The sequence below is a fragment of the Manis javanica genome, chromosome 5, assembly GCF_040802235.1.
Source record: "Manis javanica isolate MJ-LG chromosome 5, MJ_LKY, whole genome shotgun sequence".
Taxonomy (NCBI): Eukaryota; Metazoa; Chordata; class Mammalia; order Pholidota; family Manidae; genus Manis; species Manis javanica.
In genome coordinates, this window is record NC_133160.1 from 12,694,969 (window position 1) to 12,715,781 (window position 20,813).

General features: G+C 44.2%; 1 protein-coding gene across 3 annotated transcripts in view; it reads left to right on the forward strand.

Moving 5' to 3' along the window:
- The window catches only part of SLC13A3 (solute carrier family 13 member 3), a 65,388-nt gene that overhangs the window by 42,337 nt on the left and 2,238 nt on the right, over window positions 1-20,813 (forward strand). For 2 of the 3 annotated variants that reach the window (XM_073236517.1, XM_073236516.1), the window contains 4 exons: window positions 354-451; window positions 5,416-5,528; window positions 16,247-16,408; window positions 18,219-18,356. In XM_073236517.1, the coding sequence (XP_073092618.1) occupies window positions 354-451; window positions 5,416-5,528; window positions 16,247-16,408; window positions 18,219-18,356 (511 nt within the window). The remainder of the gene's footprint in view (window positions 1-353; window positions 452-5,415; window positions 5,529-16,246; window positions 16,409-18,218; window positions 18,357-20,813) is intronic. The other variant, XM_073236518.1, reaches the window with a different exon arrangement.

Genomic DNA, 20,813 nt, shown 5'->3' on the forward strand with positions numbered 1-20,813 from the left:
AGCCTCAGTTTTGGTGACTCTTGTGGGCTCTGCAGACCCTAATATTTTGTGGCTTTCAGATTCTTACCCCTTTGGTCAAGTCCCTCTTTCTGTGGTCCTTGAATGGGGAGGATAAGCATTTGTTTGGCTCAACTAGCATCTAAACACCCCAGGGAGCTGTGGATTGAAGGTTTTTACATCCATGGGCAGTTGGATCCGTACTGAGTGCAGTGCGGGGCAGAATCCAGGGGCTGCCGGCAATGTTGTCTTCGCAGCAGGCCTAATTCCCTGCACAAATCCTTATTTGCAAATCTGCCAGACTTTGGCCTGCTGAGATGCCTGAGGTCACATGCTTTGGGGCCTTGTCATTGTAGGTTTCTTTCTGATGCTGTCACCGGTGTGGCCATTGTTACCATCTTGTTCTTCTTCCCATCTCAAAAGCCTTCTCTCAAGTGGTGGTTTGACTTTAAAGGTAAGGTGGTCAAGGCTGGGGTCACTGTGGGCTCAGTGAGGACTGTGGCCTCCAGCATGATAATCAGTGGCCTGGGGCGGGTCATACACCTGGGACTTGACTGCCCCAATGTACTAACCATGTGGCCCTTCTGCTTCCCGTTTCCCTGTCTGAGCAGTTCCTGGTCTGGACGCTTAAGGCTGACAGTCCAGGGCAAGGGTTAGCGGCCATAGTTCACTAGCCAAACACAGCCAGCTGTCCATTTTTGTACAGCCTATGAACTAAGAATGACTTTCATATTTTTAAATGATTGAAAAAAAAATTTTTGTGACACATGAATATTATATGAAATTCAAATTTCAGTGTCCATAAATAAAGTTTTTAATTTCTTCACTAAGAAATTTGTGAACATTTATTTCTTAAGTTGTGTAAGTTCCTACATAATAGTTCTGATTTTGCCTCCTGGCTCACCATAACTGGAAATATTTACTTTCTGACCTTTTACAGAAAAGCTTTACTACCCCTTATCCCAAGGCAGGAGCTGGCAACCCTAAGATGTCAGACATGAAAATCTCAAACTGGGCTTAAATGAATAGGACATGGTTGAGAACTAAGGCAAAGCTGTCTAAAGGCATTCAAATTCAGTTTAAAATGACCACCGAGTCCTCCTAGCCAGAACATCTGTAGGCTGGCCCCCAGATGGCCACTTTGTGACCCCATGGGGGTTCCAGCAGGTGTCTACCAGAGGAGGTGCCAGCACCTGCCACCTGGGACCGAGGCTGCCCTGGCAGAGCTCCATCTGGGGCAGGGGGATGAGCCCCATACCAGGAGTCGGGAAATAGGGTCATAATCTACTTTCTACTATTGGAAAGAAATCAAGTAGTAGGTGGGCTGGCTAGAGGGGGGTTTGAGTGCGGGGAGCACTGTGTAAGGATCAGCAAGAAGACGGTTTCCCAGGGGCCCTTAAACAGTTATGACAGCTGAGGGGTCCCTCACAGGTGGGCACTGGGTCCCAGGAGGCAGAGCTGTGGGCTTTGGGAGCCCACAGTTGACAGGTTCAATTATTCCCTCCAGCTCTGCTTTTCCGCTCGCTTCCAGCAGCCTTTCCTCGTCATCTGCTCCGCGGACCATTTCTTGGTCTGTGCATAGTTGCTACTGCTTCTTAGCTTGTGCATCCTTACAGCTTCTGCTTCACGATATTCCTGCTTTCTGTAACTCCTGGCGCCTCCTAGCGTCCCCTCCCTGGTACTGCCACTCCGCAGCTCCCCTTCTCCGGTCCCTTGGCACCTCCTGCCTCCTCAGAGCTCCTCCTCAGCTACACAGCGCACTCCTTCCTGGTGCCTGTCTCCGCCCCAGAGCTTCTGCCGCCTCCTCATGGCCTTTGCTTCCTCACAGTTTTGCTTCCTCCTAGTCCTGTTTCCTCAGAATTTCTTTTTCCTCACAGGACCCCAGCCCACTCACGGCCCTCCTAGATCATATGGCCTCTCTGTCTGCTTTTTCAATTTTAGTTATCACTACTCTTCAGTCAGTTCTCTCCTTCCCAAAGATGCTTCTGAGAATAAAAATAGGGTTGGTCCAGCTTGTTCTTCTTTGGGGGGAGGTCTTCCCCCTTCGGGGTTCCTTGCAGCCTCCTAGATTCCTGGCCAGCCTGTGGACTGGCTGCCTTGATCAGCCCCACCCATGCTCCTGTCACCTGTGGGTGGGCTCGTAAGGTCCTGAGCTTCCTCTCGGCCAGGGCTGTGGGCAGGGCTGTGACATAGTCTGGCATCCCGGCTCTGTTACTAATTTGCGGGGTGACCTTGAGTAAATTCCTGTATTCTCTGGGCCTTGCTTTTCTATTTAAAAAGTGAGTGGGTCCCTTGGCTTTAGTAGTCCTCTAGAACAGGGGCTGCAGACTCAAAAGCCTGCAGGGAGGTACCTCTATGCACACAGCTGATGGGGTGCAGGAAATGAGTTTCATGAAGCACGGCCCTCCCTCGGCCTGTCCATCTTTCTTTTCACATTTTTGAAACAGAGAAGTGTTTCTGTATTATAAGGAAAACAGCAGCCATGGATGGTAATAAGTGGCAAGACTCTCAGTGATGGGGTACAGTGGGGTCTGTAGAAAACTGGCAAACCAAGGCTCCAATAAAGGGGGCAGCTTTTGCTCGGTTTTCACTGATTGTCACCACGCAGAAAAGCAGGACTAGTTTTTTGCCAAACTTGATTTTTCAAAAGCAGCAACAAATGTGGAATTTCATGAACTCTCCCTGATTCTAAATATTGGTAACTAAATTGAACCAAAAACCAAATACTATGTGGGCCAACAGCAGTAGGGTAAAACCCATGGGTGTGCCGGGTCTGGTCCATGGGGGTTAGCAGGCCACTTCGGCTGAGCATTCTTTGAGCTGGAGCTTCCAGGGCCGCCTGGTGGGTGGGGAGGGGAGGCTCACGGGCACTGCCTGTCCTTTGCGGGCCTGTGCACGTCCAGCTGAAATAACACTCTCAGGTACTCAGCACTCAGGACTTAAAATGGGGCCTTACAGAGTCGTTTCCATGGAGAGAAAGTGACTTGATCAAACCCACCCAGCTAGTTAAAAAGAGATAGGATGTGGGACCCGGGCATCCAAGCCAACCTTAGTTTCCTTATCATACCCACTGTCTTCCATTCTTATGTGGGTCTGAGTTGCACTTGCATTTCCCTCCCTTTACGGTCATTCAGCAAATACTGATGCAGTACCTACTGTGTGCAGGCACTGCGCTTGCGCATGACGAAGGTAATGATTGCTTCCATTTCCCCAACTCTTCCTCCAGATCACACATGGCTCACTCCATTCCCTCCATTCAGACTCCGTCCAAATGTCCCCTCCCCACCCAGAACCCTTCCCTGACTACAGTGTCTAGAAAAGCACCCCTCCTTTGGCACTCTCCACCCCTTTACCCTCTTTTGTTTCTCTTTATAGCACACAAAATTTCCTGACATTATATAATTAGTGGTTTATCACCTGCCTCCCTTTCTGGGATGTAAGTTCTCCAAGGGGAGGGATATTTTTTCTGCTTTGGCCACATCTGAATCCCCAGTGCTTAGAGGAGTGCTTGATACCTGGTAGGTCAGTATCTGTTAAATGAAGGACTCAGGACTTGCTCTGGACCAAGCCCTGGGCTGAGCCCTTTGCACACATGGGCCCATTTTGCCTTCCCAGCAGGACTCTGAGGAGGTGCCATTGCTCCCTTTTGCAGATGAGGACACTGAGACTCAGAGAGGGAGTCACTAGCCCAAGTCAGTAGCTGAACAGCAGAGCTAGGATTCAAATCTGGTGCATCTTCAAAGCCTGTGCTTTGAGCCACTACTCTAGGCAGCTGGCAGGCATAAAGTAGAGCCAGAAGTGAGAAATTCACATAGACATTGCATTTGTAGGAAATACCATCAAGAGCATGGCTGGATGGGAAAATAATAAAGAGAGGAACAGCTAAGGTTAATTGAGTGCTTCCAGGCAGCCGCATAAGCACTCACTATTAACTCATTTAATGTGCACTGTATTATACCCAAGGTCAGGGCCTCCTCCCTCCTCGCCCCACCCTTAACTACTTTTTCAGACCTTGGCTGCCTCTTTAATGACATATATTTTACCACCTAAAGGCAGAGAGGGCTGGACCACCTGACATCTCCAGCAACCTCTTCCAGTTCTGGGCTTAATTGTAATGTTGCATTTGACCCAAGAATCCCTCTGCAGTGTGTAGCCTCTGAACTGCATGTATACACCTATGGACTGCATGCTAACTAGCAGAGGGACTTTATTAAGTTACTTTCATTGCCTTTTTTTCCTGACTATAAACTTTCATTTTAGATAACCACTGTGTACAATGTGGAAAAAAGCTGAAAAGGAGAAACAAAATATCAATGGCGGCATGACCAGGAATTGTCCTGGGAGGTGGGGAACTGCCGTAAGTGGCCACACTTGAACTCCCTGCCTCCCTGGCAGCCTGCAAGGAAAAGCTCCCTTTCAAGAGTGTTCACTCTGCACCAGGCATTGGGCTTAGCCTGCCATGTAATTAGTTGGCAGGTATTTATGGAGTGAACACCAGGGACCAGGCAGTGACTCTGGGATACAGCCATTACCTAACCAGAAATGTCCCTCTTCCCCAGCTGCTCCATCATTGCCTCAGGGCCCACTAGGACCCACCCAGTACTACTACTGTGCCATGTGTGTGTCCTTTGAGGAAAGGGGACATGCAGTGAGCCAAGGTCCAGGAGGGTGTGTCCCCAGGCCTGTGCTGCCAGTGCAGGGGGGCCAGTTCTGGCCCGTCCCCGCCACTGCCTTGTGAATAGGCTTTTGAGGGAGTACTGCCCCACGCGGTCGGCCCATTCCCGTAGGTTTTGTCTATGGCTCCTTTCATGCTACAGTGGCAGCCCAGTTGCAACAGAGGCCACAAAGCTGAAATTATCCACCCTCTGACCCTGTACAGGAAAAGTTTGTTGACACCCCATTCTAACCACTGCTGCTTTGGAGGAAATAAAAACCATCCCATAATCCCATGAGCCTAAGATACCCTTAATTTCTCTTTTCCCGAGTTTCCTTCTTCTTTTTTTCCTCTTTGTACACATTCAATGACATAAAGAGCCTTTTCCCCTGTAAACGATGGTGAAAGTAGCATTTACCCCAAGAGCAGTCGTGAGGGTTAAAGGGTGTCCTGCATGTAGAATGCGGTTAGGGAGATTCTCAAGCTGTGGGAGCCGTGACAGTTACTTTGATTCTGAGTACAGCAGACACCCCATCATGCTGCGTGTGGATTTTAATCCCTAATGCTACAAGGTCAGGTGCTGGAGCTAGACTGTGGCTTCCTGAAGACCCCTACCCCGACCCCGCCAGTGTTCCCACAGAGATGGGACTATGGGGGCTGGTGATCCCTCCTCAGGCTGAGTGCCCTGAGTGTGCGTGGGTCTCCCTCTCTACCCAGAGGGACAGGTGTCCCCTTCTCAGGCTGGGTGTCTTCTTCCCACCCAGCTCCCAACACAGAGACAGAGCCCTTGCTGACGTGGAAGAAAGCCCAGGACATGGTGCCCTGGAACATCATCCTTCTCCTGGGAGGGGGCTTCGCCATGGCCAAAGGCTGTGAGGTAAGATCAGCAGGGGGCCCACAGGCCCGGGGAGGTGTGCACGAGCCCCAGTCCCAGCTGCAGGCTCAGGGTCTGAGGGGGCAGACACAGACTCTGCAGGCACCACCAGGTCCCTCATCTGCCAGATGGAGATGATCACAGTTCCCCCCACTGAGCTCCATACTCAGCACCTCCTGAGGAGAGGGAGAGGGGTAAGGCATGCTCTGGGCCCTCAAGATGCTCATGATGAACGTAACACTAATACTGCTGCTAAAAACATCATGACTCAAGCGAGGGTTCTGTGTGCACAGGGGAATAACACCATACTGTGCTTACCCTGTGCCAGGCACTGTTTGGCCTGCTTTTACACATGTTAACTCACTTAACCTGCCCAAAAAGCTAAGAGGTAGATGCTATTATTATCCCCATTCTATAGATTAGGAAACTGAGGCACAGAGAAGTAAAGTAACTTGCCTAAGGTTACACAGCATGTACTGAAGATTAGAAGCCAGGTAGTTTGGCTCTAGAGCCTATGCTCTTAACCCCTCCGATATAAATGTTAGATGTTATTAATATGAACTAGCTCCTGTGCAGGGGCAGCAAGGCCTCCAGAGCCTAGGGTGCTAAGCCACGACCCTGCGCAACTCCACAAGACCTTCACTGAAGGGGAGCTGGGTACCACATTCATGTTCTTGACTCTTCCTTATGAAATATATTTTTATTTACTCTTTTTTTTTCTGACAAATAACACATCTACAATGGTACAGACTTCAAAAGGTGCAAATGTGCTGTTTTTTTCTCCATTTGAGGAATCCTGAGCACCAGGGAGGTTAAGTGACATTCTAGGTAACACAGTTCATAGGTAGCTCTTGAGGCCATGCAATGCACTGGTAGAAAGCAAGGGCTCTGGAGCCAGACTGTCTGGGCTGGTGTTGGAGATCTTCCACTTCATATCTGTGTGCCTTGGTTTCCTCATCTGTAAAATGGGAGTAATAATGGTGCCCATCTCATAAACTTGTTACAATTATTAAATGAGTCAGTATATGTGGAGAACTTAGAACACAGCCAGACATAGTTAGTTGTTACGTCGGCGGGGAAAAGGTGACATTAAAATCAAGGATGACATGGAAGTTCTTACCCTGAGCAACTCAGTGAGAATGGTTCCATTTACACTCTGAGGCTGGGACGGGAGGAGATGTCTCCACACCACAGATACTTCCCTGAACTCAGAGCATAGTGGAAAAAGCCTGCCTCTCAGTGGGGTCTGGACTGCAGGGCTGCTGAGCATGCTGGGAGACGAGTCTGGCTCCTGGCCTGGCCCTGGGCAGAGCCACCAGTGTTTCTGCTCAACAAAGGTTTTGTGTAGCTGCTGCCCCCTCCCCTCAAGCCCTGCTGGTACCATCTCCTACCCAGGCAGGGTATTGTGCCCCAGGATGGACCAGAGTGCTCGTGGCACATCCTGCGTCCTAGGCCCTGACCAAGCCACAGCCAGACCTCCTGGGGCTTGGAGGTCCTTGGATGGGGATTAGGGTGAGCCTGGATGTGTGGACTCCCAAGTGCTGGTTCCGAAGGGCTGGAAGCAGACCCCAGTACTTGCTCTGAGGCTGGGGAACTTGCTTAAATCCACTTAGTGTCCTCACTGCAGTTTTCTCTTGCTGCCCATGACTCCCCATATATTTAGACTTTAGTCTGAAGGCTTTACTTGGCCTACATGCAAGGCCCTGCATGGCCTGGCCGCTGCCTACCTCCATGATGTCAGCTCCTACCTCTCCCCTCCTTGGTTCTCCTCCACTTCCACTGGCCCCATAACATTCCTCAGCCACACTAGACTCATTTGCACCCCAGGACCTTTGCATCTGCTTTCTCTCTGTCTAATGCTCTTCCCTGAGATCTCGGAGTCCTCACCATTCAGGTCTCAGCTCCAAGGTCACCAATTCAGAGCAGCCTTCCCCAGCCACCATATCTAAAGTAGCCTTCCCCCATAGTCACTCCCTTTATTATCACCCTGTTTATTTCCTTTATACCATATCTACCCCCCAAATTATCCTGTTTATTTGTTTGTTTATTGGTGTCTCTCTTACTAGAGTGTAAACTCCATGTGGGCAGAGATCATAGTTGCCTTATCCACCACTTTTTGTTGAGCACATATGCTACATAATGTGTTCAATAAATGTTTGCTGGGCATGACCTATACAATAGGCTGTCTTGAGGATTGATAACATGGAAATGAATGCATGGGAAGTGCCTAGCAGAGAACTGATACATACCAGGTGCTGAACCCAGGAACCCTATCAACCTCACTACTTTTATTGTATTATAATTTTACTATCTCATGGATAAAAAGTGGTCTTACTGTAGCACCTCCATGTATCTCCCATTTACTCTCCACCACAACAAACTTACCTTCAAATATATTGAAGCTACAGGAGCTTGATATCAGATCAGAGTGGAGTTAACCATGTAGGCAAGTGAAAACGTGTATTCTCTCCCCATCCCACATTTTCTACTGGAAAATCATTATTCTTATTCTAATTCTTATCATTATCACATCATTTTATTGGAGAGAGAGCCTAAGGAAGTAACAGCTGGATTCTCAGCTCATAATTCTAACCCTCGGGCAACTTATTTCACTTTTCTGGGCAAATCACAACCTGTTTGTACCTCAGTTTCCTCCACCATAAAAGTGGAGATAATTATACTACTTGCTTCAAGGGGTTGTTATGGAGATTAAATAAGTTAATTTTAGCAAAGTACTTAAAAGAGAGCCCAGCACTGAGTAAACACTATATTGTTTGCTAAATTAAATAAATAATAATAAATCATATTTGGTGCTTACTATGTACAGGAATTGTTTTTGTGTGCACTCATTTAATCCTTACCACAACCCCTTGAAGAAATCAGGGAACAGAGATGTTCATTAACTGCCCAATGTCCCACAGCTTGTAAGCAGTACAATAGTTTGAGTGGTCATACATGTGCATGAAGCCTTCTCTTTTTTCTTTCCTTTAATCAAATTCACTGGTTCTCTCTACCTAAGAATTATTTATGCAGAGTTGTATACACACAGGTGAGCCTCCTGTGTTTTATGAGGCTTTTAACAGGTTTTTAAAGGCATTTTCTATTGAGACTTTGATTTTAAGTATTAACTCATACCATAACACCCTGCTTATCATATGTGACCCTACGAGACAGCAAAGAGAGGACCTGGTTGAAACAGGAAAGGAGGAGGACGAGGGGCGTCAGGCAGCCAACTCTTCCTCCCCGTCTCACCTTGCAACACAGCCTTAGGCATCTCTTGGAATCTTTGGCGGCCAGAAGGAACACAGCAGTTTAGCAACACTGCCGGGGGCGATTTCTGAGTGTTCCGCCACCCCTGGTGTCTCATGACTTGATGCCAGTGATGACAGATGGCCTGCGCAGGGCACGTACACATGCCCAGGTGTTTCTGAGTGCTTTCTAGATGAACTCCTTTTCTCCCAACTATAGGTCTTCAGGACAGGCACTGTTATATCCTGGTTTAGAGATAAAGCCACAGAGAGGTGAAGTCACTGGCCCAGGATATATAGCTAGAAAGGTTCGAGTCCTTTCTCTCCATCCTCTAGCCATTCTGCCCCCAACTTGGGCTGTTGCTACTCCAGAGACCCTGGAACTCTATGGGACTATGTTTCTAAGAAAACGGAGTTCTCAGGTGAAGCCCGTCAGAGTCCCCCAGACACCCGGCAGCTGGTAGTTCTCCTCCCTCATGAAGCTGCCAGACCTCCCTCAAGCTGCTGAAGCTGAGCCCCGGACCTGAGCGTGCTGGGACACCGCCGGACAGAGGCCAAGCTACTGGGAAGCTCTTGGCTTCTCATTCATCTGAGTCATTAATATTCCCTCTGTCCAGCCCCTCTCAATTCAACTGCACACACGGCTCTCAGTCTCTTTGCCAGAGCTGTGGCCTCTGGGGAAAACCGGTGGCCCCATTCTTCCCTTTGCAGGGTCCCCTGCAGAGGCTGGGGCCTCAACTCTGCCATGTGCCATCATTTCTAGGCTAGCAGATGTAAAAGGAGCACCTTCATTTTACAAGATCTGTCCTAGAGAAAAATAATTTTAAGCACTTATTTGTTCATTGAACGTAACTTTTTTAAAAATTAAAGTATCATTGATATAGAATCTTATGTTGATTTCAAATATACAGCACAGTGGTTCAACAATTACCCATATTATTAAATCCTCATCCTCTCTAGTGCGGTCACTATCTATCAATGTACTAAGAAGTTACAGAATCATTCATTGTATTCTCCATGCTGTACTACTGTCCCCTTCACCAGCTTATATTGTGATTGTGAATTATTGTGCCCCTTTATCCCCTTCTTCCTCTCCCTTACCCTCTCCAACCCTGTCCCCCTCGTTAACCACCAGCCCCTTCTTGGTGTCTGTGAATCTGTTGCTGTTTTGTTCCTTCTGTTTTGCTTTGTTTTTATACTCCACAAATAAGTGAAATCATTTGGTATTTGTCTTTCTCCACCTGGCTTATTTCACTGAGCATAATACCCTCTAGATTCATCCATGTTGTTGCAAATGGCAGGATTTCTTTTCTTTTTATGACTGAATAGTATCCCATTGTGTGTATGTACCACATATGGACACTTAAGTTGCTTCCATATCTTGGCTATTGCAGATAGTGCAGCAATAAACATAGGGGTGCATGTGTCTTTTCAAATCAGGGATTTTGTTTTCTTCAGGTCAATTCCTAGGAGTGGACTTACTGGGTCAAATGGTATTTCTATTTTTAGTTTTTTGAGGAACCTCCATATTGCTTTCCACAATGGTTGCACCAATTTACATTCCCACCAACAGTGTAGGAGGGTTCCCCTTTCTCCGCATCCTCGCCAGCATTTGTTGTTCCTTGTCTTTTGGACGGTAGCTATCCTAACTAGTGTGAAGTGATATCTCAGTGTGGTTTTAATTTGCATTTCCCTAATGATTAGTGATGTAGAGCATCTTTTCATGTGCCTGTTGGCCACTTGTATTTCCTTTTTGGAGAAGTGTCTGTTCAGGTCTTCCATCAATTTTTTAATTGGGTTATTTGTTTTTTAGGTGTTGAGGCATATGAGTTCTTTATATATTTTGGATGCTAACTCCTTGTCAGATGAGTCATTTAGGAATATTCTCTTCCATACTATAAGATGCCTTTTTGTTCTACTGATGATGTCCTTTGCTGTACAGAACCTTTTTAGTTTGTTGTAGTACCACTTGTTCATTTTTTATTTTGTTTCTCTTGCCCGAAGAGATGTGTCCAGGAAAAAGTTGCTCATGCTTCTAGTCAAGAGATTTTTGCCTCTGTTTTCTTCTAAGAGTTTTATGGTTTCATGACTTAACACTCAGGTCTTTGATCCATTTCACATTTACTTTCATATGTGGACTTAGACAATAATCCAGATTCATTCTCTTACATGTAATTGTCCAGTTTTCCCAATACCAGTTGTCGAAGAGCTGTCTCTTCCCCATTGTATATTCATGCTCCTTTATCATATATTAATTGCCCATATATGTGAGGGTTTATATCTGGGCTCTCTATTCTGTTCTATTGATCTGTAGGTCCATTCTTGTGCCAGTACCAAATTATTTTGATTACAGTGGCTTTTTAGTAGAGCTTGAAGTCAGGGAGTGCAAATCCCCCCAGCTTTGTTCTTCTTTCTCAGGATTGCTTTGGCTATTCAGAACCTTTTGTGGTTCCATATGAATTTTAGAACTATTTGTTTCAGTTCATTAAAGAATGCTGTTGGTATTTTGATAGGGATTACATTGAATCTGTAAATTGCTTTGGGCAGGTTGGCCATTTTGACAATATTAATTCTTCCTATCCATGAGCATGGGATAGATTTCCATTTATTGGTGTTTCATTAATTTCTCTCATGAGTGTCTTATAGTTTTTAGAGTAAAGGTCTTTCACCTCCTTGGTTAGGTATATTCATAGGCATTTTATTCTTTGTGATGCAATTGTAAATGGAGTTGTTCTCCTGATTTCTTTTTCTGATAGTTTGTTGTGACTATATAAGAATGTGACTATATAAGAATATAAGAGACAGATTTCTGTGTATTATTTTGTATCTTACAACTTTGCTGAATTCAGTTATTAGTTCTAATAGTTTTTTGGTGGATTCTTTATGGTTTTCTATGCATAATATGTCATCTGCAAGCAGTGAGAGTTTAACTTCTTCCTTACCAATTTGGATGCCTTTTATCTCTTTGTGTTGTCTGATTGCTATGGCTAAGCCCACCAGTACTATGTTGAATAAAAGTGGTGAGAGTGGGCATCCTTGTCTTGTTTCTGATCTTAGAGGAAAAGCTGTCAACTTTTCACTATTAAGTATGATGTTGGCTGTGGGTTTGTCATATATGGCCTTTATTATTTTGAGGTACATCCCCTCTATACCCATTTTGTTAAGTTTTTATCATGAATGTATGTTGAATTTTGTCAAATGCTTTTGCAGAATCTATTGAGATAATCATGTGATTTTTGTCCTTCTTTTTGTTAATGTGATGTATGATATTGATTGATTTCCAAATATTGTACCATCCTTGCATCCCTGGAATAAATCCCATTTGGTCATGATGGAGGTTTTTGATATATTTTTAAAATTAGTTTGCTAATATTTTTTTGAGGACTTTTGCATCTATGTTCAGCAGAGATATTGGTATATAATCTTTTTGTGTGGTGTCTTTGTCTGGTTTTGGTATTAGAGTGATGCTGACTTCATAGAATGAGTTTGGAAGTATTCTCTCCTCTTCTACATTTTGGAATACTTAAGAAGGTTGGGTATTAGCTCTTCTTTAAATGTTTGATAAAATTCAACCATGAAGCCATCTAGACCTGAAGTTTTGCTTTTAGGTACTTTTTTGATTACCAGTTTGATTTCACTGCTGCTAATTGGTCTGTTCAGATTTTCTGTTTCTTCCTGGGTCAGTCTTGGAAGGTTGTATTTTTCTAGAACATTATCCATTTCTTTTAAGTTATCCAATTTATTGGTATATTTTTTGTACTATTCTCTAATAATTCTTTGTATTTCTGTGGTATCCATTGCAATTATTCCTTCTTCATTTCAATTTTGTTTATGTGTGTACACTCTCCTTTTTTCATGATAAGTCTGGCTAAGAGTTTATCTCTTTTGTTTATTTTCTCAAAGAACCAGCTCCTGGTTTCATTGATTTTTTTTCTATTGTTTTATTCTTCTCTATTTAATGTGTTTCTGCTGAATCTTTATTGTGTCCCTCCTTTTACTAACTTCGGGTTTCATTTGTTCTTCTTTTTCTAGTTTCTTTAATTGTGAGTTTAGACTACATATTTGGGGTCGTTCTTGGTTTTTGAGGTAGGCCTGTATTGCTATGTACTTTCCTCTTAGAACTGCCTTCGCTGCGTCCCACAGATTTTAGGGTGTTGTTTTGTTGTTTTCATGTGTCTCCATATATTGCTTGATCTCTGTTTTAATTTGGTCATTGATCCATTGATTATTTAGAAGTATGTTGTTTAGCCTCCATGTGTTTGTAGGCTTTATTGTTTTCTTTGTGTAATTTATTTCATTTCATACCATTGTGGTTTGAGAAGCTGCTTGATACAGTTTCATTCTTTTTTAATTTATTGAGGCTCTTTTTGTGGCCTAGTGTGTGATCTATTCTGGAAACGTTCCACGTCTACTTGAAAAGCATGTGTATCCTGCTGCTTTTGGGTGATATGTTCTGTAGATGTCTGTTAAGTCCATCTGAGCTAATGTATTGTTCAGTGCCTCTGTTTCCTCAGTTATTTTCTGTCTGGTTGGTCTGTCTATTGATGTGAGTGATATGTTAAAGTATCTTAAAATGAATGTGTTACAGTCTATTTCCCCCTTTAATTCTGTTAACTTGTTTTACATATTTAGGTGCTCCTATATTGGGTGCATAGATATTTATAATGGTTATATCCTCTTATTGGACTGACCCATTTATTGTTATGTAGTGTCCTTCTTTGGCTCTTATTACTTTCGTTGTTTAAAATCTATTTTGTCTGATATAATAATGCTACTACTGCTTTTTTCTTCCTATTATTTGCATGAAATATCTTTTCCATCCCTTCACTTTAGTCTGTGAGTGCCATTGGGTCTGAAATGAGTCTCTTGTAGGCAGCATATAGATGGGTCTTGTTTTTTTATCCATTCAGTGACTCTATGTCTTTTGATTGGTGCTTTCAGTCTATTTACATTTAGGGTGATTATGAATAAGTATGTACTTATTGTTATTTTATTAATTATTTTCTGGTTGTTTTCATCTCTTCTCTGTTCCTTTTTTCCTCTCTTATACTCTCATTTGATGGATTTCTTTAGTGTTGTGATTGGATCTTTCTTTTCTGTTCTTTTCTTTCTTTCTTTCTTTCTTTCTTTCTTTCTTTCTTTCTTTCTTTCTTTCTTTCTTTCTTCTCTCTTCCTTTCTTTCTTCTCTCTTCCTTTCTTCTCTTTCTTTCTTCTTTCTTCTTTCCTTCCCTTCCTTCCTTCCTTCCTACCTTCCTTCCTTCCTTCCTTCCTTCCTTCCTTCCTTCCTTCCTTCCTTCCTTCCTTCCTTCCTCTTTCTTTGTTTTACTTGTGTATCTGTTGTAGGCTTTGGTTTTGTTGTTACCAAAGGTTCAAGGATAGCTTCCTTACTATATAACAGTCTATCTTAAATTGCTGATTACTCTTTTTCAAACACAGTCTAAAGGTACTTTCTTCTTCTTCTTCTTTCTCCTCCATACTTTATGTATTAAATATCATAATCTGCACTTTATGTGTATCCCTTGATTGATTTTATAAGTAGTTGATTTTGCTTCTTTTAATTTTGTACTTGCTTGGTAACTAATTGGTCTATTACCTTTATTGTGGGTTTATTTTCACTGGTGAAAGCTATTTAGCCTTAGGAACATTTCCATCTACACCAATCTTTTTAACATATCCTGTAGGGCTGGCTTAGCAGTAGTGAATTCTTTCAATTTTTGTTTATCTGAAAATTGTTTAATCCCTGCTTCAAATTTAAATGAAAATCTTGCCAGGTAGAGGATTCTTGGTTGGAGTCTTTCTGTTTCATTATGTTAAATATATCATGCCACTCCTGAAGGTAATTTTTAAGTCAAATTCTAGGGACAAATGTATTATTTTATTTATGTAAAAGTAGTATACCATGTTCTAGAATCCATTATGAAACTTTAAATTCTGGATTAGCAGTAAATTTTATTTAATTTATAAATTTATTTATTTATTATATATATGCTTATTTAATTTATCTATTTTATTGTATACAAATAAGTTTATTTAATTTATCTATTAAACATAAAATAATTTTATAAAATTTATCTGATAAACCAAGTGTATTGGTACCAGCAGATACCAAGTTGATAAAGGTCTGTGGTAGACATACACTTGATTCTAAATGTCAGCAGAACAACCCAACTCTGCCTTTGATAAACATCTAAGCCTGTGGCTTTGTTATCTTGTTAAGAAAAAGACCTCCAGGATGGGACCTGGTAGGTTTATGGCTATATCGCGGCACAGCACCACCATGGGATGGCATCGAGCTCAGTTTTGTACCTGCAGCTTTGCCTCTTTGGGCTCATACTGAAGGTGCATTGGACTCTGGATGATTAAGGATACATTTGGTGGCAGGAGGGTGGGGGTGGCAGTACACATGCATAGATTCAGAAACAGAGTAACTCCGGGACAAGTCAGCAGAGAGAGCATGCAGATAATTCTGCAGCATTGATAGCAGGCAGGGTTGAGTCTGGAGTCAGGGAGGTGACAATCTAACCTGTCCATTCTCTGTCCTGGAGGGCTGTGGTCAACTTTTGGCATTGCTCTACATTAACAGGGTTAGTGACAACTAGCATGTGCAGAGAAGGGTGCCCAGGGGACAGGGAGATTTTGCAGAAGCATGTTAGCTTATAGAAGTATACGACTCTAAGTGTGAAATACATCTCAGTCATCACTTTGGGGAGCCATGGACAGGTCACAAGAACTGTCAGACTCAGTTTCTTCCTCTGTAACACAGGGATGAGTGTCTGCCATATGGGATGGTGGGGAGGAGTCGAGGAGGCAGTGCATGCAAGTGCCTGGCAACCTGCAAAGCCTCAATAATGGTGATTCTTATGCTGATGAATGATAATACAAATGTAAACAATGTCAATATTTGTGTTATTATCATTGTAATGATCATCCTTGTTATCGACCATAAATGCCTTTTTACTGATAATCATATTAATAGGGTTGTATTTAACATATGTCTGTTATGTTTTATATATGATATGTATATCATACATTTAATACACATTAATATATTATCATATAATACTTAAATATCAATAATGAGTATTTCATACACATGATTATATTAGTATTTTTGTAATTATTGCCCATGATTAGAGTAATGAAAAGATTTATCACAGCAGGTCCAGTTCCCCTCTCCCACTCAGGTTGGAGCTTAGAGGCCACTAGAACCAAAGAGATTATTTGGGGATCCAGGGGTGTAGGTCCCAGGCCTGCAGAATATGGAGTAGAGAACAGTTCCAGAAGCAGACAACTGGAGTTGGCTCGACTATGTGACCCTGGGCAGGTCGCTCCCCTCTCTGAACCTCAGTCTCCCTGTCAGTGAAGGCATATAGCTGTCATCGCTGCAGCTGATCTTAACCCTCCTCACTGGACCCAGCCCTCGGGGTGGCGGTGGGGCTGTGAAGGAACGCCCTTGTCTCTTCCCATCCACAGGAGTCGGGGCTGTCGGCATGGATCGGTGGGCAGCTGCATCCCCTGGAGAACGTGCCGCCCATGCTGGCTGTGTTGCTCATCACTGTGGTCATCGCCTTCTTTACCGAGTTTGCCAGCAATACGGCCACTATCATCATCTTCTTGCCTGTCCTGGCGGAGCTGGTGAGCATCCTGCTGGGGCGGGGTTGTGGGGGGAAGAGGAGCACCCGGGTCAGACATCTCTCCCCAGTGACCAGGAGCTCCATGGGGGGCTAAACAGGCGCTGCTTTCTTCTAAAACGCTTGAAAGTATCAGAACCACAACTGATTATTTTTTCCTTAAGACATGAATAAACAGAGTAAAAACTTTCAAAGTGCCCCAAATTCCTCTCTTTGAAGAGTTTTCTGGGAAAATATAAATGATCAAATTTGGAATAAAAAGTAGAATATGCAAGTAGACAAATAACCATAGAAGAAATTCTAATGGTAGGCAAAGTTCTAGCCTCCCTTGAAGACACAATTTCTCAGTATTTTTGACATTTTGGGCCAGAGAATTCTGTGTTGCGTGGGGCCATCCAGTGTATTATAAGATGCTTAGCAGCATCCCTGGCCTCCACCCACTAGGTGCCAGCAGCAGCCCCCTAAATCCTGATAATCAAAAATGTCTTCAGACTTTGCCAATGTTTAGGGGTGGGGGGTGCAAAATCATCCCCAGTTGAGGACCACTGCTCTAAAACTCACCAGCCCCAGAGGGTTAGCTAGGTGGGAGCTAGCAAACCTTCAGGAAATAGATCCCAACATGCCCAAACTATTTCAGAGCACAGAAAGACAGAGAAAGCTATTCAATCCAGGTGTAAGGTTAGCAAAAACCTGGACACCAAAACTAAAGGAGAGCAAAGGAGAAAAAGTCATAACTCAATCTCACATGTGAGCAGACATGCAAATGGCAAAATGAATGCAGGATCACGTGGAAAGAACAATGTATCATCATCTAGTAGAGCCTCTACTAGGAATTCCAAATCTGACTGACATTAGAACTATCAATATAGTTTATATTTAAATAGATTAAAAAACCAATAGTTTTAGATTTTAATAGACACATTCTTCTGAATGTTGCTTATCATCAAAATCAAAAGGTTTTACATAGGTGGGGATGAATTTAGCACTTTCTGAGAAAATGCATATGCTTTGGATTACATAATAATCCCTAGAAGGGCCCAATGTGCTTCTTAAATAAAATGGTAGCAAGGAGATTGACACCAGTTGTAGGTGAATATATCATTTGGCAGAGGTGACAAACCTATGGCCCAATGACTTAGGCCAAACTGAAGACACATTTGATCCACACAGTCTTAGAAATTTGGAAATGCTTGCCCACAGATGGAGATCTTGAGCCCTCTGTGCCTCGGAAGTCCAGTGAGGCCCCAACAAAAGGTGTCCAGAGTCTAGTTGTTTGGACTTCAAGGCTGAGAGAAGGACCAGGCAGGGGATTTATTATTTTAGAGCCGTGGTTCTCAACATGTGGTCCCTGGACCAGCAACATGAGTGTCACCTGGGAACCTGGGGCCACCCCAGACCTGCTGAATCAGAAGTGGGGCCAGCAATCTGTGTGTTAACAAGTGCTCCCAGTGATTATCATGCACTCTCAAGTTGGAGAAGGAGTGTTCTAGATAAATCTCCCCAGACCATCCTCCCCAGTGAACCTGCAGTGTAGCCCCAGAGAGTCACTAACCTTGGCGATGTTCTCTCCATGTCTCCCTTGCTCTGGTTCTCTCCTTGTCTGTCCATCTCTACTCCTGCCTGTGGATCTGTGTTTCTGGCTGCATTTCTCTTTGTGTGTCCCTAATCTGCCTTCTCATTTGTTTCTGTTGTTCTCTGTCACTCTGCCAATTTCTGTCTATGTGTGGTCTGTGCTGTTCTCCTGTCTCCATGACCTGCTGTGGTCTCTCTGTATTTCCCTGTGTCTGGGTCTCTCCCCCAACTGCTGGGCCCAGGCCCTCCGCCTGAGAGTGCACCCCCTGTACCTGATGATTCCTGGCACAGTCGGCTGCTCCTACGCCTTCATGCTGCCAGTCTCTACGCCTCCCAACTCAATCGCCTTTGCCTCTGGACATTTGCTGGTCAAAGACATGGTGAGTCTGTGCATTTTCTAGCAGAGGCCCGGAGAGACAGGTGAACACCAGGTGCGAGGCAAAGCATCTAGGCGGGACTGCTGCTGACCCCATTACCATCCCCCAACTTCTGAACAGGTCATTCTCAGTGGGACCAGGAGTATACATCTTAGCAAGCACTCCAGGATGATTCTTATGCTTAGACAATATCAGGAAACACTCCTTAGTGACTATGTTCCAAAGTTTGCTTCAGGGACAAGAGACTTCCCCAACTCTCTGGGCAGCGTTCTCCAGTCTGACTTTTCAGCCAACTGCTCCATGCCAAGAATCTTTAGAAGAGAGAAACAGCAGACCGCACTGTGGGACTTACGGGGGGCCTCCGTGCCCAGCCAGTTGGGGAGTGAGACAGAAGCAGAGGGCTGTGGCAGTGACGGTCCCTCTAGCTTTCAGCAGGCCTCAGCCATGGACTGTCACCCCTGTCGCCCCTGCTCCCCTGCTGAACACACACCTGCCCCCCTCCCTCCTCCACTACTTCCCCCTCCACTGGCTGCCTGGGGTGTTTGTACAGTAGGCACTCAGGGAACGCAAATCCTAAACTGGTACGATGAGAAGGGTGATCTGCTTAACCAATGCAGGTTTTCCAGACAGAGAGAATCAGCAAAATAAATGGAGAGACAGAGAAGAAAAACAAGAGTAAAAGGCAGAAAGTAATCACAGAGCAAACAGAGAGAAGATATGTAGGGAGACAGATGTTGATTCACATGTTCATTCATTCCTTGACAAGCATTTGTGGGTGATGCTATGCTCTGGGCACTGGGGTTACAGCCATGTGGCAGAGATGCAGATCTGGCCCCAAGGAGATTACTTTCTATGAGGGAGTCAGACAGTAAACAAGTTAAGCTGATTTTTTTTTTCTTTAATGATGTAAATTTCCATATTGCTAGGTGCTCTGAAGTGAAGAAGGCATAAGGGACTGAAGAGGCTGATGGGGGGAGGGATCACATAGATGGGCAGCAGGTAAGGCTGAGGTGGTGGCATATGAACTGCTGAGACCTGAGTAACAAGAGGCAGCCAGCCTTTCAAAGACAGGGAGAGAGTACTCCAAGCAGAAGCCAGCCAGTGCAAAGGTCCGGAGGCCAGGCCTAGTGCTGTATGTTCGCAGAACTCAGGGCAAGGAGGTTGAAGGGCAGAATTAGATACTTGGGATGGACGGGTGTGCTGAGGGATCAAGGCACAGACTTGGGATATTATTCAAACCACAACAGGAAGCTTTTGAAGGGTTTTAAGCAGAATAACAAAGTGATTTCACTTCTGCTTTTAAGAGATCACTTGGGCTGCTGAGTGGAGTGGACTGTCTGAGTGGGGAGGGATGAGTGTGGAAGCAGGATGGCTATTTAAAGAAGACAGTGAGGGGGCAGAAATGGAGACAGAACATAGATCCTGAGAATATACAGTGAGAGAAATGGAGAGACTCCAAGAGGTGGGAGCTTGCTAAGAGATGCTGAGAAAGGCAGAAACATGTAGAAGGGCACCCAGAGGCAGAGATTTCAGAGACCCCCCTGCCCCAAGTCAGCCAGTCCTGACCAGACGCGCCCACCTGCAGGCTTTGTTCCTGAGAGTATTGATGCAGGTGTTAAGTAAAGTAATGAATGTGGGACTAAGCAGGCATTTTGAGCCAGGCTGCCAGGAGCCCGGGCCCCTCCCAGCTGCCCCACAGCTTTGGCCAGTCTCCTCGCAGTCCTCCAAAGTAGCCAGGACTTTACGACCCCCTAGGACAGAGGCAGTACTGCACAAGCGTCCCAACCTTATCACTTGGCATCCTCCCTTCAAAACTTAATGCCCTCTTGATGAACCACCTATGATAAGATTTATTTAATAATTTTGCTAAATCAGCTTACATTTTTAAAATACTTAAATCAGAATATTTAAAAAGAAAAGTTTCTGATGCATCTATAAATGAAAAACCATTATTGCATGCCATAGAAGGTAAGTCTACAAATAAATGCAAAGAAAAAAAACCCCAGATAATTAAATTCTCCCTAATAACAGTTGCCTAGAAAAGGTTCTGAACCCCTACTTGTTAAAAAGGACAATTGGCAGGAAGGAGATAGAGGGATCGTAAAGTTCCAGCTACTTAAAGTGGTTAAAATTTCCAGAAGAAAAATTTTTCACAGTAAACAAATATAGTCTTAAATGGACGTGTAGTGTGTATGCATGTGAGTGTGTGTGTGTGAAAGAGAGAGAGAAAGAGTGAGCAGAGAGACAGAGACAGACAGAATGTGGCTGGAGGTGGATTGTTTAATAATCCAACCAGATTATTTTCAAGTAGTGTAACCTTAGGTGAGCCTCATTTTCTTCTTCTATAAAATGGGAATATCAGCGATAAAAAGAAAAGAAATCCTGCCATTTGCAACAAGGATGGATCTAGAGGGTATTCTGCTCAGTGGAATAAGCCAGGCAGAGAAAGACAAATACCAT